The sequence below is a fragment of the Haemaphysalis longicornis genome, unplaced genomic scaffold (assembly GCF_048455015.1).
Source record: "Haemaphysalis longicornis isolate Haplotype H1 unplaced genomic scaffold, Haemaphysalis longicornis Haplotype H1 scaffold_9, whole genome shotgun sequence".
Lineage (NCBI taxonomy): Eukaryota > Metazoa > Arthropoda > Arachnida > Ixodida > Ixodidae > Haemaphysalis > Haemaphysalis longicornis.
In genome coordinates this window covers 149,643,328-149,670,815 of record NW_027526460.1, presented here as the reverse complement: position 1 = coordinate 149,670,815, position 27,488 = coordinate 149,643,328, and the positions used below count along the sequence as shown (strand labels likewise).

Here is a 27,488-nt window from a genome sequence, read left to right as displayed (position 1 = left end):
CCGTTCCTAGGACCTTCAAACGCAGCTTACCAGCATTCAGCCTGACTAACTCCGTCCTCGTGAAGAAGAATTTCAGCCCCGGAACAAGAGCGAATTACCTTCTCGTCATCCCCGCGGACCTTCGTGACGAAATTTTGGAAGCGTGCCACGACGACCCGTCTTCCGGACATCTCGGCACAGCCCGCACTATTGGAAAAATCAAGGCGAGGTACTACTGGCCCGGCCTTACCTCTGACGTCACCCACTACGTCCGGAGCTGCCGTGACTGCCAGCGACGAAAAACGCCGCCGACAAGACCCGCCGGACTTCTACAACCGATCGCCGTCCCATCGAGACCATTTCAACAGATTGGAATGGACCTTTTAGGCCCGTTCCCTACGTCACGATCACAGAACAAGTGGATTGTCGTAGCGACAGACTACATGACGCGCTACGCAGAGACCGCCGCTCTTCCGAGGGGGACTGCACAAGAAGTGGCAAAGTTTTTTATAAGCCAAGTTGTGCTGCGACATGGAGCCCCGGAAGTCCTAATCACAGACCGCGGAACGGCATTTACTGCGGAGCTGATGCAAGGAGTATTACGCTACAGCAACACGGATCACCGAAGAACGACGGCGTACCACCCCCAAACGAACGGACTAACGGAACGTCTGAACAAGACGATTGCGGATATGCTGTCCATGTACGTCGACGTTGAACATAAGACTTGGGACGAAGTCCTCCCGTATGTCACGTTTGCGTACAATACAGCGACGCAGGAAACTACGCAGATGACACCGTTCGAGCTTGTCTACGGAAGACGACCGACTACGATGCTCGACGCCATGCTTCCTCATCTAGAAGACGACGACCTCAACGCCGACGTCCAAGGATACCTTCAACGTGCGGAGGAGGCCCGCCAGCTCGCTCGAGTTCGTATAAGGGACCAGCAGCTGGTGGATGCCGGCCGCTACAACCTCCGACGCCGAGACGCCGAGTACCGCCCAGGGGACCGTGTGTGGGTTTGGACTCCCATCCGACGACGCGGACTCAGTGAGAAGCTCCTGCGACGGTATTTCGGACCCTACAAGATTCTACGACGTGTTGGCCAACTTACCTACGAAGTGATCCCCGATGGTGACTCCGGCACATCACGACGACGTACGCGGCCCGAAGTCGTCCACGTGGTTCGCTTAAAACCTTTCTACGGACGATGACGAACTTTTATTTTTATTTTCGGACTGTCGCTTATGTTAGCATCGGGTCGATGCACTCTTAGAGGGGGGGTAATGCCGCGAACCATACATTGGGTTTGTTTATTTGTGTTTTGCTTTTACCGCCCGGCTGCGCCGGTCTGTGTTATCTCCGTGCCAAGGGAAGCGCGTGTTCCATTCCTTCTTTCTGTGCCGCATGTGTTATCTGTTGTGATAGGGAGAGCATTCCGATTTACGTGAACAGCCCGGAATAATCTTCTTGCATCTACAATGTTCTCGATGCGAATGGATGGTTCCCGAACCACGCGCGCCGAAAGATAAAAAGCCTGCAGAGCAGACGCCCGGGCATTCGATTCTGCGACGCTCGCCGACGCACGTACGTCACTTTGTTGACCACTGCTTCGCCGCCTCTGTATTCTTTTCAGTTGTTAGGGGAGCACAAGTTCGCTCCAATAAAGTTGTTTCTTTTCCAAACAACTGCTTCGTCCTTGGCTACGTGACAATATGCTATTTATGCTGGCAGCTGCATGAAATAGGAATCATTGTAATTTCCTAAAGCCATGTTCCCTTTACTTTTAGGGGCACCTGTAGGTTTTCCTGTTTTGTACGTTTCTTCATCGCCTTTGTTTTAAAAACGTATCAACGAGTTCCGACTGAGGTTTGAGAAACTAAGAATTGAGAAAATGTTTTATTGATGTTTCAAGGAAGCATGTTCACTGTTCAGTGCTTCTCAGAGGATATAAAATAATTTTTTGAATCTTAGACCACATTCCGCATGCGGTGGTGGGAGTATTATCATTACAAATTTAAAGTTTGCTGAAATGACGGAACGACACAAAGACTTTAAAAAACACCCTTAGACGTCGGTAAGCCTCGTAAGCATTTGCCAGGAATTGTCTCCAAACACGCACAACGCGAGCTTAATTTAAGATGAATATTCTTACTTGATAGCAGCATAAAAGGCCTTAAAAACTAACAGCAATTATTGATCGCTAATTTTAATGACAGTTACAAAAAAAATTGGGGCGTTGTGCTGGTCTAGGAGAAAGTGTTGTGATTTTCTGAAAGTAGGATTTCGACATCCACCATAATGCCACCTTTACCTGCAAGCTCCTGTTTAACAATCCTTTGACGTCTTGCATTAAAACGTTGACGGCATTCAGGCAAAAGTTGACGGCATTCAGGCATTCAGTCATTCAGGCAAACGCATATTTTGTGCGTTTAAGTGGCCCTAAGTTGCAGGCAATTTATGACAATTTGGTCAGAAACGAACAATAATAAACAGAAGAAGACACTTTTCTTCTGCAAACACGAATTGAAGTACTTTGTAGTTATCTTAGTTTCCCGTCAGCTCCTCCCCTCCGTCTTGGTAATAAGTGATTATACCTTCAGTTACAAAATTCTCCTATTACTTTCCGAGTTAATACGTCACAATAAACTTAATAATAATTGTATAGCGGCGCCTACGAATGGTCGGTAGGATTTACTGTACTGTATCGTCCTCTGTGAACCTCCAGGCCAGGTAACTATTAGAGTCCTAGTTAAATCTCAAGCGATCTCCCCGCTAACCAAACTCTTCAATCGGCATGCAAGTTCCAGTCCTCCGTTAATTGAAACTTTTCAACAAATATTTAGCTACGCATAGCATTCCGGATGATGTAGGCGGAGGGCCGTCGGGCAGGAAGGACACCGGTGATTGCGTGACATTCAAATTACACGCGCGTGGTGTTGCTACAAACGCGGTCATTGTCGGGCCACAGTGCTGACAATGATATAAGCCGCGCAAATAGAACTTCCGCTGTTGCCATTCGAGACAGTCAGTTCTAGTCCCGCCGTTCGCAAACTGAACGCCTCGGGAATCTTTTTATGGGCTTTAAACATTTGTAAAGAGTGCCTCAGGTTATCAGGCTCCGGACCTGATTTGCGGATTCATCAAAACGATGCAAACAGTATATTCTTACTTGGTAGCAGCAAAAAAAGGCCTTAAACACTAATAGGAATTATTGTTGGCTTACTTTAACATTTACAAAAAAATTCGGGCGTTGTGTTGGTTTAGGAGAAAGTGTTGTTTTCTGAAAGGAGGAATTCGACATCTACCATAATGCCACCTTTACCTCCAAGCTCCTGATGATACTACTTGTTCATATTACTCGTTTTGATGCGATGTTCCGTCACTTTTTCCTGCAGAAAGTCACAATTCCTCCTCTTATTGCGACGTCCCTTTCGTAAACCTTTTTTTTTTGGTACTACAAGGGTTTCAGTAGTAGGTTTCAATTTGGCGTCTATGCCACGCTTGATAGCAAAGGGAAAACTTGTACCCGCCTGTTCTTGACAGAATGTTCGCCCTTATAGCGTTCGCCCAGCCGGAGCCATCTTGAAAGAGAATAAGCCGTGAGCTATGAAACCGCGACCATTAGTTTCATTGCTCGTGCATTGCCTAAATTAATTATTATCGGTTTGAGTTTGCGTGACGCACTTCTCATTCCAGCTAAATATTCCTCTCTTGCTGCATGTAAGAACAACGTGTGAACTTCGGAAATGCAGACAAAGCACTGAAAGTGTCCCGAATTGAACTTCGGAAATGCAGAAAAAGCACTGAAAGTGCCCCGCATTACTTTCTTTCGGGAATGTCACATAACCATTTTGTTTCACAAAAATTAAGTAAACTTGATACGAGGGAAACGTAATTGTGAATCCACCTTCGGTGTCTGTATGGGGCGTCCACTAAGAAGTCACCATAGGCCTGAATTGGGCTAAAATGAAGGAATATTTTTCGAAGGAAGGTAAAAAACTCCTATTGTGAACGCCATTCGGGTAATGAAGTGTTAGAATTTGTCCTGCAGAAAAAAAAAAAACTCGCTAACTACAAGTGCGTTGGAATTGTCGGCGACATCGTCTTAGAAGCCATGGTATGTAGCTGATATCAATTTGTCTTATGACATTCTTCACGCCCCAGCATTGAGAGCGTTGTAAGAAAGATGACCTAGCAGAAATGCAGGATAAAGAGCGTCAGTGCTAGAACGTCTGTAGCGGTGCCAAGCGTAGTCTCTGTAGTTTCCCATTAAGCGCTGAACATTTGACGTGCATTGCGGCCTAGTAAAGGTGGTACAAGCAATAACTAGGTAAATTGTAGCATCTGATAAAAATTCTATGGTAGTGTCACACCCACATTGAGCAAATTAAAATCAACTGCTTGTCTCCTGGCGTTATATGCGCTCTTGCAACAGTGGGCCTAGAATCGAATGGCCAAACAGTGAATTGTGCTAGGAAGTCTGCAAAGATAATTACATCGATGATATTGTCTAGTGAAAATTAGCAGCCCTTCAATGCACGGAATAGCGTTGGCCGCGCCCGTAGCAACTGCACGTGCCCACATAACTATCAAGGCTTCGTGAAGAAATGGCGCTGTGGATGAGTTTCAGAATACGTAAGTGTCTCTTATTATGCGAGGGTCCTACTTTCAGTTTAGAGCTCTCAAAGCAGCGATTTCAAATGCGAAGCATTCTCACGTGCACTCAACAAGAAAAACCGTCAATCATGGAGTAACGCTTCATTTGTCACACTTTCGCAGCCCAAGACAATGCTTTATAACTTTTTTTAAGCGATTGGTATTCAAACTTGTGTGTGCTCGTGGGAATTCACGCGCTTATACCCTTTTACTGCAGACTCATTCTTGAAAGAGCAAGCAATACTGCCCAGCCTGAATAGTGTTTGAGTAGAATAACAAGGCTGCAACCATGTAAAAGAAATCATACAAACATGCGCCAATTCGAAGCACAGCATTCATCACGCACTCCCGCGCTCCTGTCACATAAGACAGTGGGGCAGACTGGTTAAGTTGTCAGCACACCTTTCAAAGCATTTCACCCAAGGGACCTATTCCGCAATGAAGTTGTGTACAGCAGCTCGCTGAATACCTGCGGGTGTCAATAAAATGCGGCGGAAATACCAGGCACTGACGATGCCTCGTTCAACAAATATAAATTTACAGGATCGCTTAGGTTCGACGGAGCAGTAACTCGCGGCGATGGCATTTAGCCTTGCCATCCCAGATATGAGAAACATCTACGCGGAAGGCATGGGGGCTGAGGCGTTTCGTCGTCGGCTTCGGCCTGGTCACCATGGCACATAGAAGTACGTTACAGGGGTCCCATCTTGGAAGAGTGCGGTGAGAGTGGTACGAACGTGAAGGAGCTATCAGGCAGGCGAAGTGCAGATGTTGGAGACGAGCGATATTATGTGGTGGGGAAATCATGGAGCTGCACTGGTGGCAATGTAGCGAGCGTCTAAGCATGCAGCCTTGGGGAAGCGAACGAAGAGCGCCTCTTTCCGGTGGTTGATGAGCAGCCGAAAGGGTTAGGGTGCACGCTCGGGCAGCGAGAAAGGGCCGTTGTACGGTGGCGTCATGCACGCCGCCGTTGCAAATAAACACGTGCATGCTGCTCAGAACGCCAGTAGTGACGTGCACAGGACCAGAAGACTACTGTCATAATGAGAAACGGCACGCCTAGCATTGCGTTGACGTCCGCAGGGGCGTTTGGCTATCGTTCGAAGAATCAGCTAGGAAATCTAAGACTGGTGCGAAACCTAAGCTTGCAGCGCTGGAGGAAACTACACTGCGAAGAGCTAACCAGATGCCACGCATAACAAATGAGGGCGCTCGATTCATGGAGAAGAAAAAGCTGAGGGAAGACCTAGAGCCAAAAGAGAACCCTGCCGGCAGTTGTGAAAACGTTTGATAAAATGTTTTTGTTATTGAGAGGTAACCGCCTCCTTGATTTTCGTTGCGCCGATGACTCAAGGTAAGAAACGAACATGCGGGATTGGAACTAAAGACCTCAGTTCGTTGTGATGGAACACTGGCCGCCACAGCGTGGGGTAAACCTACCGACTGAGAGGTGACGTGCAGGAGTTGCATCGCGCGAGGCAATCTGTCAAGCCTCCCAGTGTACGTTACCTTGCTGCGATGTGTTTCGCATGAAAAAGGAAAGGGCGTAATGCAGATGGCCAGAAACGGTACAGGGGACGTAGCTTTGCAGTACAAGCAATACAAACCTGAGTGATTGCTATTTAATATCATCAGGAAAAAAATAGCTCACTTCGACGAAAACAGAGCACGAGTCATGCGATTGCAACATCGAAAACCTCAACGCAAACGGAGACATCAAATGAATAGCGCACATGGCCGGGCAATACGCGCCCATTACAAGGAATGCCGATGTGGTGGCGTGACTACGCTAGTAGTACTTAACCAAAGTGAGAAGACCCTCGCTTGGCCTGACTAAGGAAAGAGTCATCTGAAGGCGAACTTGGGCACTTCTGTACCGAAGGGGACAGATAGTAGTTTGAGCCAGATGTATGGCAAAAAGCCGTGAAATTACTTCGACACGCTACGTGAAGCCTTTCGCGGCCAAATAGGGAAAAATATCAGGTGCACAATATTAACGAAAAACACTAGATTAAACAAAATTTAAACGTTGTAAGTGCTAACATACCGAAATCCCTATCGCTATTAAGCACGCAAGGTTTCTGGAAATAATAATGACGAAAAATTATTGCTACCAACAAAAATTTCTTTAGTCTGTCGTGCTGGCATAGTTGTATTTCGTCGTTGTAACCGGGTTTCTCAGTTTCTGAAATTCTTCGTTGGTGTTTCCCTTGCTTAACCATAATGAGCTCAGCATCAGGCGACGAACACCAACCGATTACTAGCAAAGGCTATCTACCATTCAGATATTCAAAACAAGTTCTTGGTTGATGTTTTTTTTTCATTTCCAATATCAAGCCGGTCCGTCTACGTCGCCGCGCGCGTATACGTGTATGTCAATTTGGTTACAATGTTCTCATAAAAAGTCGCAATTCGTTGGCTGCTCCACTTATATGGTCTATGGGTACGCCAGCAGACGGCGCTGCTTTTCACTTATATATACAAGTAACTTGCACATTAATGTTACAGGGAGCGCTGCAGAAAACCAGCTTCTCGCTATCTACCTTAAATGATGCATGTCAGTATTCTCAACAATTGTGATTGGTGGGAATTTTGAATTAGGTAGCTGGCTAAGAAGTGATTCATTAACCTCAACTGGACTATTTTTAGTGTTGCATATGAGTTAGTAACACTAAATACCGATGAAAACAATGCTCTGTTTACACGGCAGCTGAATCTGTTACTGGTTGATAACAAGAAATCGGCATAAAAATGAAGAAAGAATGACGTGAAACCGACATTTGGAGTGGAAGGCTCAGCGTGATAACTACGAGGAATGTTCTCAATTCACTCCGAGAAGCCTTTGCTTTAAGAAGGCATCCGGATATGGATTTTTAAATCTTCATTACTCACACTGCTGATACAGCGCAACGTCAGTCCCTCCAAGAGTAACTCACTCACTCACTCACTCACTCACTCACTCACTCACTCACTCACTCACTCACTCACTCACTCACTCACTCACTCACTCACTCACTCACTCACTCACTCACTCACTCACTCACTCACTCACTCACTCACTCACTCACTCACTCACTCACTCCCGTACGACTAATAAACTAAACGAAAACGCTAAAAGCAGTGCATTTGAAATGTAAATTGAATACCCTTGTAGTTTTGTAATAATAATCTAAAAAAATTGTTTCAGAGTACCTAATTGCCGTAGTCTTTTGTGTGGTGACAGATACGCAGAGGTGGTCACACTGAGAAAACCGGTTTAAGCTCCCGTAACTACGTTAGCTCCAATGTTTTGATGCTAGCGGCCTCCAGTGTGAGCACGTCGTAGTTTTGAATGCTGGCTGTTACTGAGCGTTGTTTCTTACAGCACTATGAATAGAATAACTGTTTTTTTTAGGTGCGCTGACAACCCCATGGCGAACATATTAGCTCGTATTGCTCTTTCTTTCTCTTTATTAATTCAGACTGTCTTCGCAACATAAGAGCATCACCAAATGGCTCCACTTCCAAAGAACTAGACCATTTTCACAAATGGAATTCAGGAGACCTCCTGTTTGGTACAAGCACTCATGGCTAAAATGCACTTGGTTTTGTTTCGTAGCATTACTGAAGAACGTCATCGCGTTTGCATCAACCCTATACTTCTTTTATATGTCTGTGAAGGGCTTGAGAAGAGCTGGTAGGTACTTTGGCCTGGACCTTTGCGTAAAATTACAGAATAATGAAACAAATGTTGGAGCTGCGTGAACACGAAAATAAACAGACCAACATTCCCTTTCTATCAAAATATGCTGCGGCGATTCATTTCATGCACATCTATCTTAATTTCGGCGGATTGGGCCAAATAGGCTTACAAACGTATATTTAAAGATGTGAAAACAACGTGAAAATTGATTCTGAGTACGCAGCCATTGCAATTTCGTGGCGCCATGGCCTCCTGTATTTTACAATGCCTACCGCATCGCCGGATTTCCAATGGGAGTGAATGGTACGCCTGCAGTGTCCATATGTCGCAAGGTTGAGCCCCAAGCTGAACCGGGAGCACCCTACTGTAACTAAATTTGAGATCCGCTTGTGCCTGGTTGCCATGGCAACCGATGTTTGAGGTTGTCGGAGTAACGATGCTCTCGCTAGCGTTAGAAAACTTAGACCGGCGGCGGATCCCCTTTTGCTAACGTTGCCGCTTTCCACCACGCGTCGCCCAAGATGAACTGGTCACAGGAAAAAAGCGCTGGGAAGGCTAGCGATTGGGGGAGAGTGGCTAGAGTAGAAGGAGAGGGCTTGGTTAGCCAGTGCCGGCTGATGCATTTGGCATTGTAAAAATACAGGAGGCGATGGAGGTGCCAATATTGCACGTAGTCCATACAGTCGACGATTTAGTATTTTGTATACGTTTTGTTGGCGTGTGCACAGCGTTTGATTACGGTAATAGTGTCGGGTGTGCTCGGCAGAAATTTAGTATGCAGAGAACGGTAATTTCAGTTCACGTTTTCTTTTGTCGTCTGAAGATTCCGCAAGAATGAAATTTCGAAAAAATGCAAACAATTCTCGCAGAAATTATTTGTTACGGGGAACGACATCGCTGGCTTCGTCTCAACTTCTGGCTTTGTGGAAGAGAGTGAAGATGGGTTCAGGGAAGTACCCATTGAGGATCCTCAAAACGCCATCGTCGCTTTGTTTTACACCTCGGGAACTACGGGAGACGCAAAGGGAATAGAGATAACGCACCAGAGCGTTGTCGCAACCTTCTACGTGCAAGCGTGAGTGATTTCAATTTTCCGTAGCAGTTGCAAACCATTTATACTGAAAATGTTGTTGCGCCCTAGGCGATCTAGTCTCTCTCTCGGCCTCACAGCGTAAACGTGGCCTGTGGGAAAAACTTCCCGCCCATTGCGCTGGCTCTCTTGTTGGTGTTAAACTGAGCTACGTTAATTACGTGCGGTCACGCCTCACAACTAGTGGTCGGCCCTCGCAGACGACACAAGTGTACACGTGGAGCACCTTAAACGCTGCAGCTTTAGTACCGCATAGAGATTTTCCCAGAGGGCTTCGTCTGCGACACGGAAAGTGTTACGCTGCACCAATTCTTCTACGTTCCCTGTATTAAGGAGTTCGCTCGCTCCTAATTGGCAGAGCTGAAAAAGTGAAAGTGGATGCGAAAGCTGAGGCCTCTGGGAGAAGAGAAAAAAATGCCGGGATTCTGTCCTTGTTGTGCCCGTCAGCGCACCACCTTTTCTGCCTTCAGAGACTGCGCTCTTGTCTATGTAAATACTTCCCGGACGAAACAATATTACCCTTTTGTGCGATTTTCAAGACAACCATTTAAAATTGGGGTATATACATCGCTACCAGCAAACAAGTAGGACCTTCATGGTCCGCCCTTCATGGCCACCGCGAAGAGAATTGGTTAGTTTAGGAGATACAGCGGTGTAAAATAAATAATTCCGAGAGCTTCACCACATCAAGACCTCAGTGTAGATACACCAATTTGTGGCTCGTGCGAGGTCGCTTTACCCAAAGGAAAGGACAAGCTTTACCAAAAGGAAAAGACAATATCATGAACTTTGGATGCAGTCGAGAAACACGCGGCTCAGTAATATTTCTAATTACTTTGCGTCGAGTGTTTTTGTAAGCTGTGAGTAGAAGCGAAACTCTACGCGAAAAACACACAAGGGAATGCTGGCGGCACCTTATTTTTGCGCTCCAGTTTTCTGCGAGTGTACGGTATCACAGTCTTTTGTCAGCCATTGAAGTGAATGGCTATATTTTCCAGGCTTTTAAAGTTCCGTATGAATAGGCTTGTCTTATGACCTCAGCTTGTGGTGGCATTTATGAAACGTCAAATGCGTATGGCAAGTATTCTCAGCCTACTGGGCTTAAGTAATACCAACCACCTAACATAAGAAATCTGGCTGGCACACCATTGTGTGCAGAGACGAGCAATTTTCAAAGCGACAAATAAAATACAATTTAGAACGCACATTTTCGTAGTGTTAAACTTTTGCGCTATTGATGCCTCCATATGGGAGCAGTGGACAGTACCATAAAGCAATCCTACAAAACCAAATGTGGTTTTCAGGTACAAATGTGATTCAAAGACGTTCCTTATTATCGTTAGCTATATGAGTGACGCAGGTACTTGCAAAATATTCTATGTTCGTTCTGAGGGTGTGAGTGCTAAAATATTACTCAAAAGCAAAATATTCTAACATCAGCAAAAGAGGAAATCTCTGGGTTTTTCTCAATTTTCGTACTATTAGTTCAACGTGCACGGAACTATTTGTATGTCACATTTATTTCAGAGGTTATGAGAATACGATCCCTAATTACACGAAGGTTGATTACAACCTGCCATTCTATAATGGAATGAGAGCAGTCAAAAGACCTTTTTCGTGAGGCAAGCAATTCTGTCGAAGACGAACAAAAACTTCCATTGAACCCTTCAATTCCATTCAAACTTGTGACATGCGTTTGATGGACCGATCCCGCTTGGAATTTTGTGTACAATATCCTGCCCCTGCTGCTTCTTTGCACTGCTTGGAAGATGTAGAACGCAAAAGTAGAGGTTCTTTTGAGGAAAACTATTGGCGCAACATATGAGGAAGTCGACGTGCGATGGAGGCATGGTTTGGTCGCAGCCTTTCTGGGTGGTATTTGACGGGAAAATTAAGCAAGGTTTGTAGTCATTTGCCTAAGCAGCGCCACCCGGTTATAAAGGGCAATATTTATATTTTCTATATCGGTAAGCGCCGGGAACAATTTTAGTCTTATGACACCCAACTGTTACTTTTGAACATTTGCTGAGTGTATTTCGCCTAATTGACAAAGCGTAGCTTCTGTTTCTGTTCTTTAGCTCTAAACTATTTCCGGATGTTATTAGGTGGGGAACCATAGAGTCTCACTACGAGGTCAGAGGTATAAGAAAATTAGTTTCATCCGTGGTAAGTGGGAGAGTCGAATGACCAGCTTCAACCCGGATCACCAACAACATCTGGTAGACCAGGTGAGACAGGCCGCCAAGACCCAGGGTATCCTGGACTAAGACGGTCCCCCAGCTTGTCGTAACAAAATCGCATTGACTGCTCTATTATTTATTCCTCCTCCGACTTTATTTCCAGGTTATTGAAAAGGATGCAGGCGTAATACTTGGGGTTCTTTTTATACATATTGAAACAGATAAATATTTCGCCGTGGGCCGTCTTTCAGTTATTTCGGTGTTCAGACAACAGGTGTTGTCACCTCCTAAATTCGCAATGAGCACTGAAGGCCCTTCAACGAAAGATGCAAATTGAACCGGAAGAAATTTCGTAGAACAAATGTAGCTTTCCCTAATTAGCACTGAAAGCGTGGAGGTCTGAAAACACAGAAAACTAGTTTACGCTGACAAAGGCATAATGTCGTGCTCGCTGGTACTGGCATATAAATAACTTCGGATTAAAAAAGCATGTGTAATGTGTAACATTTCAATTTTCATGAATAGCGAGAGAAATCTGCAAAGATAGCTTTGTAGCTCGCAAGGCAAGTCGTTACAAAGCTAACTTCAAAGAAAGCTACGCCACAAGCTGTCGTGGCGAAAAATTGAAGCCCAGCTGTTTTGAAAAATGTGCAATTGAAATCACAAGTACGACGAGGTTTAAAAATACAACACAATATTTTCGCAAGTGCGAGGGCTCAAAATTCTTTGCCATAGCGTTGATTGCATTTGAGCTTGTAAAGCAGGATGTTATTCAAAGATGTTTCATATTGTGGGTAAATATAGTGCGCAGAACGAAAGTTTGACGCTGAAAAAAAAAACAGCACATTAATCATGTCCAATTCAATTACATTTTTAGATCGCTCACGAATAACGAACCCGGTGATGTCCTGCTTGCGTGGTACCCATTAACGTATCCATCTGGGTTTATGGCCATACCCGCGGCGGCATGCGCTGGATCGACAGCTGTAGTTGTTCACCCCGGGTTGTCACCGGATGAATTTGTCCACATCGTCAACAAGTATCAAGTGAGTATCTCGTACCCTGCATCTGTGTCGGGGCCGGGTCATGCGCTGCACTCCATTACCTTGCTACCACGGGCCATACTAGCAAACGTGTCTTTCATGTATCTAAAAGGTTACTCATCTAACAACAATTTTTAGCAATACAAAACCTCAAACAACGCTGTATAGAAAACGTCGCTTTTAGTGATGACACTTTTTTAAAGCTAAAACACTATGACAAACCATAGTTTGGCATAAAACATCCCGCATGTATATGGAGTTTGAAGCGTTCGCACAAGCAAAGGAGAAAGTGCCGATGGGAAGAGCTTACATGCGGCGCTAGCCTTGACAATTCTATGACATAGCTTCTTTGTTACAGCGTCATTATTGTGAGAATTGGGGGCAAAAAAATCAAGTGGGGCACAAAAATCAAGAATTGGGGGCAAAAAAATCAAGACAGCACACTGTGCGGTGGTCTTCTCATATAATTTTCGATGGAAGTAAAGTTTCAAGGTGGTGTGCCAAGTTACTCCCCGAAGATTGCATTAATGTAGAAAGGTAATATTTCACGGCAAACATTTTCAAGCAAGTGCTTGCAACAGTTAGCCGAAGTGGCTCCTCGTGAACGTCGACACTCCTGCTGAGCGAACATCACAACTTCCATGAGCTTATATTCTCACGGAATCGCTGTGGAGGTTGTCCCACGCTTCCCGTCGATGCGAACGCTGCGTTGTAGGTGATTCTGTACTCTGCGCATACATTATGAAGCTGCCACGCAGCAATTTCTGTGGTACCCAAAGAAATGTTTGCTATCTTTCTCGTAAACGGGAAATTTTGCAAACCCCGACAAAATATACTTTAAAAATATTCCGGTTTACCGTTTTTTCTACCAGATAACAATTTTGGGCACCGTCCCTACACGGCTGTATTACTATGTTGCGGACATGATGCGCAAGGGGAAAAAGCTGCCCTCTGTGAGGAAGATCAGCGTGGCTGGAACAGTGCTCACCGAAGCGTTCGCCGAGCAGATCGGGGCTGCCTTCGATGGCCTGCGCTCCATGCGTAATGTTTATTCGTTGGCCGAATCTTGCAGCGCCGTCTGCGCGACACCCTACGGCGAGCTGAAACCTAAAGGCGTTGGTTTTCCTGCACCGATGGTGGAGCTAAAGGTGAGTTTTGGCTCTGTTTGTAGGATCTGCACCTATGCAAAGAAGCGGCATTCTATAAATCACTTCTGCATGCTCGGCTCGCGTGAGAATGGCGTGGGCAATCGGGAGAAGAGGAAGGAACAACTTAACAGTGTGTTCCCAAGAACGCAGTTTCCGAAAACTAAAAGGTTTTGTTGCGCTCTCCAGTAAACTTGAGCCGCTTATTGTCTACGACGAACACAAATACCTCACTTTGTATTGTGCAAATAGTTTGCATATAATAAAATATGCACTAATGTTATATGAGAACCATAAGCAATTTCAAAGCTAACAATGTACATAAACAGTTTTATATGATACATTTTTTATTATTGTGATTGTTTGAGTAAAATATGGCAACGATTTACATTTGGGTTTTAGCATGCCGCGGCACTTCACCAAGGCACTTAGTAACATAACTTGCAGATGTTACCACGTCTTTCAGATAGATGCCAGAGGTTGCTGAACACGGTTGCACAGTATGAATTTCAGCTTCCGCACCCCGCAGCATAATCATCTAAAATATCAGATAAGGTCAACGTAAAACTTTTAGTTTTGTATAGCGGTCGCCAAAAATTATTAACAGCGGAGATGTTGTACGAGCCGTAAGTTCGGGGTTGCAGGAGAAAACAGCAAGAAAATGCGCAGTGCTCATGAGCGCGTCCGTGCGGAGACCGCCGAGCATTCCCGGTACGCGCAGTGGCTTTAGCAAAAAAGAAACTATCGAGAATTACAAAGGGCGTGAAAATGACGAGAGCTCGGGAGCGCGTGCCTCGCGGCGACCACCGAGTCCCCGGCTTACGCAGTGGCTTTACCAAGAAAGAAAGCTTCAGCGCTGTCATGAAGTTTTATATTGGCAAGAAGAACGCAACTATATCGATGCATATGACGTTGACTTCGACTAGCACACTACAATGCAATGACATAACATCTAAATAAACAATTTTAATCTTGTACAAGTCGGTTCTGTTCGATGGTGCTTTATTCATTACGAAGAAACAACATACAATGGGTATATACAGGAGGAGGTCCCGAGGTCAAAGAATGCAGGGGGACCTCCTATAATACAAGCATCAACAAGAAAATGTTTTAACAAACAGTGGTTACAGTCACATTTTGAAACAGAGAAAAAAGACATTACAAAACTGAGATTGCACATTTGTAATAAAAAAGCAAACAAAACATGTAATAAAAGCAAACAAAATTAACTCAAATGAACTGAAGGTGAGCACGTAAGCTATTCTTGAAGGAATAAATATTTGAAGCATTTCTAGTCAAGTGAGTCAAACAGTTCCATTTGTAAGCATCAGAAAAATGCACAGCTTGTTTACTGTTTAAAATTCCCCGCGATAAAGCACTAGCGGGATGCGCCATGCGCCTCGCAGCTCAACCAGAGAACAGGACGAAGAGGGCGGGCAGCGGGGTTAAGCGCGTGAGCACGCAAAAAAAAAAGACGAGAACCAGGAGGTGTTCGAACAGGTAACGCGGGTGTCGATCTTTTCGCTGTCTCTACATTTCCGTTCCCGTAAAAGCTGGGAGACGGCCGGAATCCCTCGCACCGATACGTTACCGAGAATGGAAAATCTGTGCAGGCAGCAAGGCATCTTTCGCGGTTCTACCACCCGACTTTTATTCGTAGCCAGCGATATCCTGCGGGAGGGCACTCAACCGTCATTGGGCGACCTCCAGGAAATTATCGACGGGCTTCGCTCTAAAGAGTTTGCTCTCGCTGAGATGGACAGCCAGATCGCCGACTCCCTTGACGGTCAGGCGTTTGATGAAGAAGTCGCGGGTGCCATAGATTACCGTGGGAAGATCGGCAACGCGATAAGCAGGCTTCGGTTCGCCATGAACGCGCGCGCGAAGGCTGGTGCTTCTGTCACTGAAGGCCAGCTAGAGAGGCTTGCGGGGACTATCAACGAGTCCAGCAATACCATCGGAGCTGCTCACACTGAGCTCATCAGCAAAAATGCCGCCGCTCACGTTAGGCCACGAGCACCGGGTCTTCATTTAAATTTGCCAAAGCTTCAAATACCCGTCTTTGCTTGTGAGAGCCGTGAATGGCAGGGCTTTTGGGAGCACTATGAGGCCACCATACATGCTCATACCGATCTCACCGACGTTGAAAAGTTCCAGTATTTGAAGACTTACCTGGCCGGCGCTGCAAAGCGGTCAATCGAAGGTATACGCCTGCCTGACGCAAATTATAAGATTGCTGTCAAGGAGCTCTCCGAAGGCTATGACCGAATAGATCTCCTCATCGACTGGCTGTTTGGATAGCCTTGGCATGCCGTCTGTATATTACGCGGTTGTTCTGCACCGGGTGCTGATGCGCTCATTGCCAGAGGATCTGGCAGTCCTGTACAGCAAACGCACAAAGATCGACACGGCCGGAGCGGTCGCTGCAGCGGACTCACGAAAACACCAAGTTAAGGGCATCCTGAACTTCCTGCATGTGGAGATTGACAGCAGAGAGGAGAGTCGAGTGTCACGCGAAAAACCCACTTCTAGAAAGTTGCCAGCTAGCCGCAACGTGACACCGCATCGAATACCATCCGCGCTAGCACTGGCAGCACGGTCCGCATTGCCAGGTACCGATCCGTCCATGGCTGCGCAGACTAAGTGCTCCCTCTGCGACGTTCCAGGACACGCGACGCGCAGGTGCCAGGCCACACTATCAGCGGAGGGAAAGCGCCGATGGCTGTCCATAAATCATTGCTGTTTCAGGTGTGGGAAGGAGGGCCATACTGCCCGTAATTTCCGAGCCGCAGCATGGCTCAGGTGCGATCACTGCTCGGGGCGCCATATTTCTACACTGTGCGGCATTTGGGGATGAGCAGCAAGGGGCACTCCACGACCACCTACTCCTATCGGAGCTGATACCCGAGAGGTGGAAACACAACGAGGAAGGCGGATGACAACAGCTACTGCAAGCAGCACGTCCTCGTCACCCGTGTTTCTCCAAACCGCCACGGTGTGGGCGTCGGGAAACCGCGACCACGTACCGGTATGGATACTGCTGGATACTGCTTGATACCGGAAGCCAACGGTCCTTCGTCCGTCAAGACGTGTCGCAGCAACTGTCTCTATCCAGCACTGGAACTGAGGATTTGGCAGTGTTCACATTCGGCAAGTGCAGTACAAATGCCGAAGGGTAAACATACCTCTCTGTGGCCGCTTTAAATCAAATGAACTGACCCTCCAGGCTCTGGAAATGCCAGAGGTCTGTACAGGAAGGAGCCCGGCCATAGGGAGCACTGTTATTGCAATGCTGTCTGACCGGAATTTACCATTGGCTGAAGAGCCACAAGACGATAAACCTCAGGACTCCGCTATAAGCGTGTTGATCGGCTCTGACAATTACTGGAGGATTGCAACCGGAAGTGTCGAGCGCTTCACCGAACCTCTTGGCGCCGTGGAAACAATATTCGGCTGGGTCGTTCAAGGAACCTACACTGATGTCTGCCATCGTCTGACACCACCTAAGACCAGTGCAACTGCATTGTTCCTGGTTTGTACTGACGATTGGCGCATGGAGTTCCGACCGGAAAACTCGTCGGAAATGTGGCGGTTGGACGCCATCGGTATTGGCGGTGAGATCTTTGAGTGGCGCCCCCTGGCTCTGACGTCGGCTTAGGGATTCGTGCCGCTGTCGTCTGCTACACTCCGCTTGTGAGGGGCAACAGTGCCTGGGCTAGGAATCGCCCGCTTCGTTGTTGTTGTGCGTTAAAAAGCCTGTTTCTAGCGACTCAGTTATTTTGCCAGCTTCTGACGCATCTGAATAATTTGAAGTTGTATCCCCCACAAGTTTGCAACACACGAAGAGATAGAGAACAACTTTCTTCAGAGTATCGGTCAGAAGATCGTGTGTAACTCGTCCTTTCTTGCTTATTCGCGAGAATCAGCGATCAGAGCTTCTCGATAAGTATTCAAAATGCGTAGGCTTCCCTGCAGTATTTTTGAGATGCTCCTATGAAGACTCAACAGTCTAATACTACGTACCAAGCAGCGGCCTCTCCATGCTCATCGCACAGCAGGAAATAAAGAGGCTTTCTTCTGTTTCTTTCGTTGTTCTTGTATCGGATTAATGTTTCTTGCTTTTTTTTCTGCCCAACGCATTAATTTTTCTGCGCCTTCACCAACTTCTTATTAGGAGGTTTCGGGATGTTTGGGAGCCTCACAAAGGACGTGTGGATATTTCCTTCATTTTATATGGCATACATTCCCTTCTTCACAAATTGGCTTTCATTACGGCTGCGGGCAAGAAGGTGCATATCCGCAGCGTGCTTTGTTTATTCACATGCAAATACAATGAGAAGGTTTGTGCTACGCCACCGCGATCGCGCCCTAAACAACGTGGTCCACAGTACTCGAAGGCGGCTTTTGTGCTCCGAATTTCTATCGTAATTATATCGTTATCATAACGAACTGACTCTCAACTCGAACAATGATGACATGATTACAGTGCTGAAGGCATGATATACTCGCTAACTAACGTAATAAATAGTATACCTGCATATATCAAAAGACTCGAAACCGAAGAAGAATTCCAAGTAGCTCTTTATTGCTTTTCAACCCTTCCAGGCGCGAAGAACAAATCCTATTCTACTCGGGATAGTGTTCTATGATTTGAAGAAAATTACTTTTACTCTCTTGTCCTGGACTGAGGACCCGGCCCACTAACCAGATCGATTTAATTGTTAAACAAAGTTTTCCCCTCCTCCCCTTACTTGTCCTCCTCCTCTTGAGTGCAGTTTTCCTATAACGCATATCCGGATATCGGGAAGATATGGCTGTGCAAAATGTTCCGAAATATCCATCCAGGTCTCAACAAACATATATGTGTTACTATAAATTTAACGAAGACGTGACTCGTTTTGCTCAATAAACCTCCATATACTGGTTAGATGCCTGGTATAGAATCAGCACGCGCGTATATACACACTGGGTTATCTGGAACTCAACCTACAGTTTTTGCAGTCTATAGTGCATGTCGGCAAACTTTCATGCCTTGGCAATGTAAAGTGATGTGACAAAACGCGTTCGAGCGTTCGGCAAGGTTGCAAAAACTGTTTTACCTTACATATGATTACCGGGAATCGTGATGCCTTCTGCCAAAGCCGACAGCCCTGAAGGCCTAGAATTTGTTTTGGTCTTCCATTTTCGCCGTTGTCGGTTATTAGCAGCTGACTGTTCCTTTTGTTCGAATGCTTACATGAGAAGCTGACGCCTAGCTCCGACTCTTCGCGCTCCGCACAGGAACGGCTTCGCAAGGAATGGGGTGGCGCCGGCAATGTTTCTCCCGTAGCGGTATCCAAAATTATGCTTTAATTGACACCATGAGCTAGTGTATGCGATTTTAAGCCTACTATTATGATAAAAAGTTACCCACACGCCAATTCTGGTGCGGACAAGCATCAGAAGTTGACCGAGAGCAAAGAAACAGCAGGGAGAGCGAAGCGAGCCTGAGTGAAGCAGACGACAAATGCGAGAATCCCTAAGCTGACGTCACGGAGGCGCGCTTCGCAGCGCCGCCTGTGTTCGCGCTCACCGCCAATAAGCGACACATACGTCAACAAACAGCCAGAGCTCATACAGTTTCATAGCGCAGTACACAACAGTGCAGGTCGCTACTTAGTACCACTCATGATCAAAACACCTGGGCTCACGTCATCCACGAACCGAACTGTAGCCGAATGCAGGCTAGAAAGGCAGCTTCAGTGGTTTGAGCATCAGCCAGAACTGCTGCAGGAGTACGACACCGCCATCAGCGAGTACTTCAAGGAAGGCCATGCTGAGAGCAGTGCCTTCTGAAACCACCTGACAGACTGTCTACTACCTACCTCCACATGCGGTAGTCAGACGCGAAGCCGTTACTACCAAGGTACGCGCCGTGTTTGATGTATGATCGCATGAGTACAGGAAACCGCTTTTAAATGAAACGCTTGATAAGGCATCAAAGTTGCTCGTGATCTCCTACAGCTTCTCCAGTTTAGCTGCAGACCCATCGTTCATACCGCGGATTTACGGAAGGCCTTCTTCCAGATAAGCATTCAACCGGAAGACAGAGACGCTCTCCGTTTCCTATGGATTAACTGATTACTGACCTGTGACCGTACCACCCCGACAATCGTCGAATGGCGCATGACCAGGGTTTCTTTCGGAGCGTTGTCTAGCTCGTTCTTGCTGTCAGGGACTCTTCAGCACCACCTCGAACCGTGGAAGACAACACACCCGGACATTGAAGCTCGCCTATAATGGCCATTCGACGTGGACGACTTAGTCATTGGCGCGTCTTCGGAAGAGGAGGCATTAGAGATTTGCAGGGAAGCAAATGCCGTTATTACGGATGCAGGAATGGAGCTTACAAAAGGGTGTTCAAATTCACCCTTGCTCTTCACCCAATTCTTCAACGACGGGCTCTCACTTGAGAACGTTACTGAGCAGAGCTCCAAATTCAAAGTACTTGGTTTCCTATGGGACTGCTCATGAGATGATATCGTCATCACCACGCAATGCGTTTTGTCGTACCTTTCAACCCAACCACCGACGAAGCGAACCATTTTGCAAGCCTTCGCCAGGCTCTTCGATCCGTTGGGCTTCATCGCTTCGTTTCACGTGAGAGCTAGACTGCTGTTCCAACGGCTCTGGCGACAGGGATCGCTTGGGACGAGTCTCTCTCACAAGGCATCGAGGAATTGTGGACGGACTGGGTATCAGAGCTCCCGGTCCTATCTGCCCTCCGCTTTCAACGTTGCTTGTTACTGGCACCGCAAGGTCATGACAGTGCGACGATACATTTGTTCGCTGAAGCCAGCCCTCATGCTCAGGGAGTCGCAGTGTTCGTACGTCAACCCGTAGTCGATGGCAGCTTTACCGTTCGGCTACTTATGAGCAAGACACGCATTGCACCCCTGAAGACGGTTTCTCTACCGCGTTTAGAACTTCTCGCATGCCTTCCAGCGGTGAGGTTATGGCCCTACATTCCTAAAATGCCAGAGTTCCAGAGTTCTCATCCTGTGTCGCCTATTTTTGGATTGACTCAACCATAACACTGCATTGAATTGCTGGCGACGAAAACCGCTGGGAGACTTTTGTGAGGAACCGTGTTTCTGAAATTCAGCAGTTGACTCAAGGCTTCACCTGGCCGCACTGATCGAGTGCGGACAACGCGGTGGACCTTTTGACGCGCGCAGTACCAGCAGTAGTTCTAACACAAAAACCGACGTGGTGGACTGGACCTCTGTGGTTGGCGGAACCAGACCTTCGACCTCTTCGACATCTTGCCTTCGACCTCTTGCGCTGCGATAACAGTAATTGAACTGACCACCGAACTTGCGTCCGTGTGCCCAACCGCAATCTCGCAGCAATCTGCACGTCGACCCACACCACTGCTGGACTTCAAAAACTACGGCCCGCTCTCTAAACTCCTCAAAGTAACCGCCTGAATTTTGAGGTTTGTTTGCAACGCTACCGGAAGGCAACTAACCTTTTTTGGGCCACTGATGTCACTTGAACTAAATCAGACGGAGCGGTATTGGCTCCAGCTGGTTCAGAAAACCGCCTTCCCATCCAAGATCGCAGCATGCAAGGCTGGCCAGCCGCAGCCATCATGCGCTAGCGTTCTGACCCTACGGCCAGATGTTGGCCTGGATGGCTTGCTTAAAGTTGGAGCCTGCTTACAGGAACTTGACGGGTCAGAAGAAGATAAGCATCCAATCTTCTTGGCAATGACCACGTCTTTACGCGACTCTTGGTAGCCGCGACACATGTCCGTCTTCTGCACGCCGGAGTTCAAGTTACGCTTCTGGACCTTCGGCCAAGGTTTTGGATCTTAAAAGGAAGGCGAACCGTCAGGAAGGTGCTACCGTCGTGCTTACGTGTCGCCGTCGACGTTTACTCCGCGCGTCTGCCCCGGTGACACCATTACCGAAAGGCCGCTTAGCAGGGACATCACCGTTCGACGTCTTGGGAGTAACCTTCTGCGGACCCCTTTACTGCCGCTCTACGCACCAGTCTGTGAAGCTTAACATCACCGTTTTTTTTCCTGTGCAGTGACGCAAGCAGTTCATTTAGAACTAACTACAGACATGACGGCACGAGTATTGATCCTCGCCTTTCGTCGTTTTACGTGCAGACGGGCATCCCGCCTACAGCCTATTCTGATTACGCCAAGGCATTACGCAGCTGTTCGAAACAGTTGCGCTCGCTGCTCACGGACACCGTCCAGGACCACACAAGTTCTCGCCGCATCAACTAAAAATTCATCGCTTAATGAGCTCCGTGGTGGGGTGGCTTCTGGGAGCGCATCATCCGGACAGTCAGGGATGCGTTGAAGCGCTGCATTGGACAAAGCAGCCTGAGTTACGAAGAGCTGATCACTCTACTGGCCGAGGTAGCAGCGATTGTCAACTGCCGCCCTTTAACACAACTGTGCAAGGATTGCGATGATGCAGTTGCGCTCACGCCATCGCACTTTTTAACGGTCAATCGCACTGTGGGACTACCCACCACGAACTGCTGGCTGTTTGCCTAGCTCCGCCGCGGATGACTTGCGACGAAGGACGAAGCGCAGAGGTCAGCTTTTGCGCCGACTATATAAGCGTTGAAAGGAAGAATATTTGCTTTTTCTACGCTCCGTTCATCACTGCCCGCCTTCGTCATCATCCCGACTACGTGTTGGCGACTTGGGATCGTCAAGGACGACAACGTGCCTGTACTGCAATAGAACCTCGGCAGAGTGGTTGAGGCGTTTACTGGTAGGAACGGCATCGACAGATACTTTACAGTCACCTTCCCGAACGGCCAACAAGTACGGCGGACTGCTCAGCGGTTATACCCCTTGGAGGCGGACGACCACTCCGCGGCCCCGGGAGGAGGTTGAGTTTCCCGCGAGAAAGCAGTGGCGGGATGCGCCACGCGCTTCGCAGCTCAACCAGAGAAGAGGACGAAGAGGGCGGGCAGCGGGGTTATGCGTGTGAGCACGCAAAAAAGAAAGACGAGAACCAGGAGGTGCTCGAACAGGTAACGCGGGTGTCGGTCTCTTCGTTGTCTCTACATTCACCATAAATAGTTTGAGCTTTGGGAAGTAAAACATTGTAATGCAGGGCAAAATGAGTGCAGCTCTGAAGTGGAAGCTGGTTAGCAGTGGTAATTTCGATAGGAAGCCTACCGCTGAAGATTTTAATAACTATGATGCAAAGAGAATACATCACCAAAGTAGAAACCGACCACATGTTATGCGCACGAAGATGTTGCGGACGAACTGGGTGGCGATGTGTCCTTCAGGGCTCACGATAAAGAAATCCCGAAGCTTCGCTATGGTTCAAGCCAGGCTGGACTTGCTGCAAGCTTCGCCAGTTGACTGGTATAAGGCTACAATGCTGAGGATGACTTTGCATCCACCACTCACCGCAAAGAGGAGGACAACCTCTTTGATGCATACGACGATGATTACTAGCACGGCAACTGTGCAAATAAACAATGATACTGAAACTTAACTATTTGCCCATCAATGCTCACATACAATTGCTTTGCCCTTTAACACTTGCGTGTGAGTACAGGCGTATCTGAATTTTGTTTCTAAATACTGGTCCTCTAGAGGAGCTATTCCGGACGCTAAGCGGTTTCCACAAATGCTGCACATTCTAGCGATAGTTTTCCTTTAGGCGCACTGGCAAGAGTTTTCTAAGAAGTACAGTAAAGTGCACGGTTCTCTGTGCAGTTTGTTCTACTCCTCACACACAGTGTAATTCGACTTTGAGGGCCCTTACAATAGTCGCCCACTGAAGGAACCGTTACGCGGAGGAACTGCTCACGTGGCCATGCTATCAAAATGAGAAGGAATGGTAGAGAGTATACCGGAAAGACATAGAAAAACGTCTTACTAGAAATGCAACCTTACTGCTAGTTTGGCAAATGCGGGCGTAGGCTTTATAATACAACTATAGTTGATACAACTATAGTTACAAATCAGTTTCAAATCAGTTGATAAAAATCAGTTGATACATGATACAACTATAGCAAAATTCAAGGGAAAAAAACGCGCCGCGCTTAGTCAGTGTGATCAAAATATGGTTATAAAAATAATGACAGAGCAAACAGAGCAGTCGAAAAAAAAGTTAATTGCATTAGGATTTGAATGTGAGTACTACAGAACGCGAGACAGATAGCCTCCACGACAAGCACGGGAAATCCTTGGCTTAACAAATGAAAAGCGCCCAAATTGATTTCTCTGTGCCCTTCGGCTCAGTTTGTCAGATACATGCATGCACTGAGGCCGCCAGACATAATCTGAACATGCCAATTTTGTAATTAGCGAAGCACGGTTCGGCTAAAAGCACACATGAAGTGGTTACAAAGACAATGAAGAAGGAAATCAAGCAAAGGAAACCATTTTTTCTGTGAGGACGTTTCAAAAACGCAAAGAATACGACAAGCAAACAAGCACGACGAATAAGGATGGAAAACTTGAGGTAAATATTGGGCATGACTGGTTTTTTTACGGCACCAGGAAGACTTTGCGCCGAGGGCACCAAAGGTATTCGAGATTAGCGTAACTACGTACGGCGCTGCGAAGCGCATCTCCGTGAGTTCAGCTTAGGGGTTCTCGAATTTGTCGTCTCCTGCAGTGGGGCTCGTTCTCCTTCATGTTTGTTTGCGCAAGGTTGACTTTTAATGCCTGTCCGCCCCAGATGTTTCGTGTGCGCAAATTGTTATTTTAATAAAAGCCTTAGATTCGCGTACACCAGATCAAGGCGTAATTTAAAAAAAACAGTTTTTGATACCACTCTGGAAGAAAGTTTGCCGGCCCTACTTTATTCCTTGCGAAGCCGGTCCTGTACGCAGCGCGAAGAGCTAGAGCATGCCTTCACCTTCTGTACCGAGAAATCTTTCAAGCAAAGGTAACAGCCAGCTGCTAATAACCGATAACAACGAATATAGAAGACGAAAGCAAATTCCAGGCTCGGTGTTGTCGGATTTGGCAGGCATTGCGACTCCCGGTAGTTGCTTGTGAGGAGATGGTAAAGCACTGTTTGTAACTTTGCCAAACGCTCAAAAGTATTGTATCACAACACTTTATGTTGTGGCGGCATGCACTATGTGCAGAACAACTGCAGGTTGAGTTCCATATACCCTACTGTTTGTATAGGCACCTGCTGGTTTTATACCAGGCGTCTAACCAGTATTCAGGTTGATTGAGCAAAACGTTAGCCATTGAGCGCGATACCAATAGCATGGTCCGTTCAAGCTAGCGCCATAACCGCTTCATCCACAAGCCATTCAACGTCGTCTGATGTTTATAGGTTTTAAACACAATCATAGAGACTGAGGAATGACACAACCATTTTAAGTGCAATGCACTTCTTAAGCGACCCTGAACCTGCGTCCACCGGCGATGTCCGCATCACATACCCACGTGGGGGATTGGCCAGGAATATCCTCGTCTTCCTTGGCAACGGGGGGAGATGGGCGCGCGCTGCCTGGCCGCTGACATGGCACATACCCACGTGGGGGATTGGCCAGGAACCGCTTAAAGGAGTAATGACACGAAATTTCAAAGCTGAGATCCGCTCTAGCAATCAAGTACAACGACAACACAAATAGGTGTCTGTGAATAAATGCATCTTTCTTTCTTTGTAGTTGTGTGTGTGTGTGTGAGCTCTCTTTCGCGAACATTACCGAACCGCGCAAATTCAACTCGTGCATTCGCACTTTCACATTCTTCCCCTCGGGGAAATGCGGGGATTTTTTTTCCTTTCTTTTATGTCCTCATGAGAAGTCAGTACGTATAGGATCTAGTGGTCGGCGGTTTCTATCATTTCTGCAGGTACTCCGCGAGACATGTTTCCGCCATAACACACATGCACATACGCAAAAAAAACCTGCGCGCATTGACATACACACACGCACGCGCACGTATACGCACGCATAAACACATGCGCCCAGGTACACACGTGACACGCACGGGCATGCACGCCACACACAAACGCATGTTCACACGCGCACGCACGAACAAGCACAGCCACACGCATGCCCTCATGCTAATCACGTATACGTAAAAATACAGTAACCCTATGTTTGTCCAGACCAGGTGGTATATTTACCGCCCACAGTCATATCTTCCCCATATTCAGATATGCATTATAATTGAAGTGCACTGAACAGGAGGAGGGGCTTGAGGAGAAAATTTTATTTAACTGTGAAATCGAGCTGCTTGGTTGGCGGGGACCTAAGCCCAGGACACGAGGGCTAGAGCATTCTTGGTTGATTTATTGATGGATTGATTGACTCACTGATGGATTGATTTATTGATTGATGGATTGATTGATGGATTGATTGATGGATTGATTTATTGATTGATGGATTGATTTATTGATTGATGGATTGATTGATGGATGGATTGATTCATTGATTGATTGATTGATTGATTGATTGATTGATTGATTGATTGATTGATTGATTGATTGATTGATGGATTGATTGATTGATGGATTGATTGATTGATGGATTGATTGAACGCTTGATGGATTTATTGATTGAACGCTTGATTGATTGGTTGATTGAACGCTTGATTGATTGATTGATTGAACGCTTGAACGCTTGAACGCTTGAACGATTGATTGAACGATTGATTGAACTATTGATTGAACGATTGATTGAACGATTGAACGATTGAACGATTGATTGATTGATTGATTGATTGATTGATTGATTGATTGATTGATTGATTGATTGATTGATTGATTGATTGATTGATTGATTGATTGATTGACTGACTGACTGTGGGGCGTAACGCGCCGACGCTAGACAGCCGAATAGGCGCACCGTAGTGGAGGGCTCCGGATTCATATTGACCATATTTCTAACCTGGGCCAAAACCATGAACATACGGCCATTTTCGCTGTTCGTCTCCATCAGACCCAGAGTCATTCTTTTTTATTTGTTGAACGCCGTCCTGAGTACCCCAGGATTTGGTCTTTACGCCTGAAGCGGTTGAAAAACAATAAAGAGCTACCTGTGCGTATCCATCGGTTTCAATTTCTGTTGTACGGAAAACAAGCGCGTATACTACGTATTGAGTTTTTTAGCGAGTATACCAAGTCTTTAAAACCGTAATCAAGTTATACCCGTTCGAGTTTAGTATAAGTCCATTACGATAACGATGGTTACGATAGAAACTTGAGGCACAAAGGCTTCCTTCAAGTATTGTGGACAACGGTTTCTGTGCCATTACGCGTTGGCATAGCACAAACATTTCATTGCATGTGCATATGAACATACAAGGCAGGCTGCGGATATGCATCATCATGCACGCCGCCAAAACGAAAGCCCATTTGTGATGCCGTAGAGCCTGAGGAAAATATCCACACCAATCTTGTGAGCCTCCCAAACATCCCCCCTAATGCGATGTTTGTGACGGTGCAGGAAAATAGAGCGTTGGGCACGAAAAAAACATTCATGTGGTACAAGTCAACAACAACGAAAGAACAGCGAACGGGGCCCACTGCTTGGTGCGCAGAATTACAGACTTTTGAGTCTTCACAAGAGCATCTCAAAAATACTCTAGTGAAGCCAACCCATTTGAAATACTTATCGAGGAGCTCTGAGCACGCAACCTCCAAAGAAGCTAGAAAGGACGAGAGACCCGCGGTCTTCTGACCAATGCTCGTAAGAAAGTTGTTC

General features: G+C 46.7%; 1 protein-coding gene across 1 annotated transcript in view; it reads left to right on the top strand.

The window, feature by feature from the left end:
* LOC144151860 (luciferin 4-monooxygenase-like) overlaps positions 1 to 27,488 on the top strand; it is a 71,260-nt gene that overhangs the window by 32,734 nt on the left and 11,038 nt on the right. Inside the window, exons 5-7 of the mRNA XM_077683017.1 lie at positions 9,193 to 9,398; positions 12,471 to 12,639; positions 13,509 to 13,784. Of these exons, the coding sequence (XP_077539143.1) occupies positions 9,193 to 9,398; positions 12,471 to 12,639; positions 13,509 to 13,784 (651 nt within the window). The remainder of the gene's footprint in view (positions 1 to 9,192; positions 9,399 to 12,470; positions 12,640 to 13,508; positions 13,785 to 27,488) is intronic.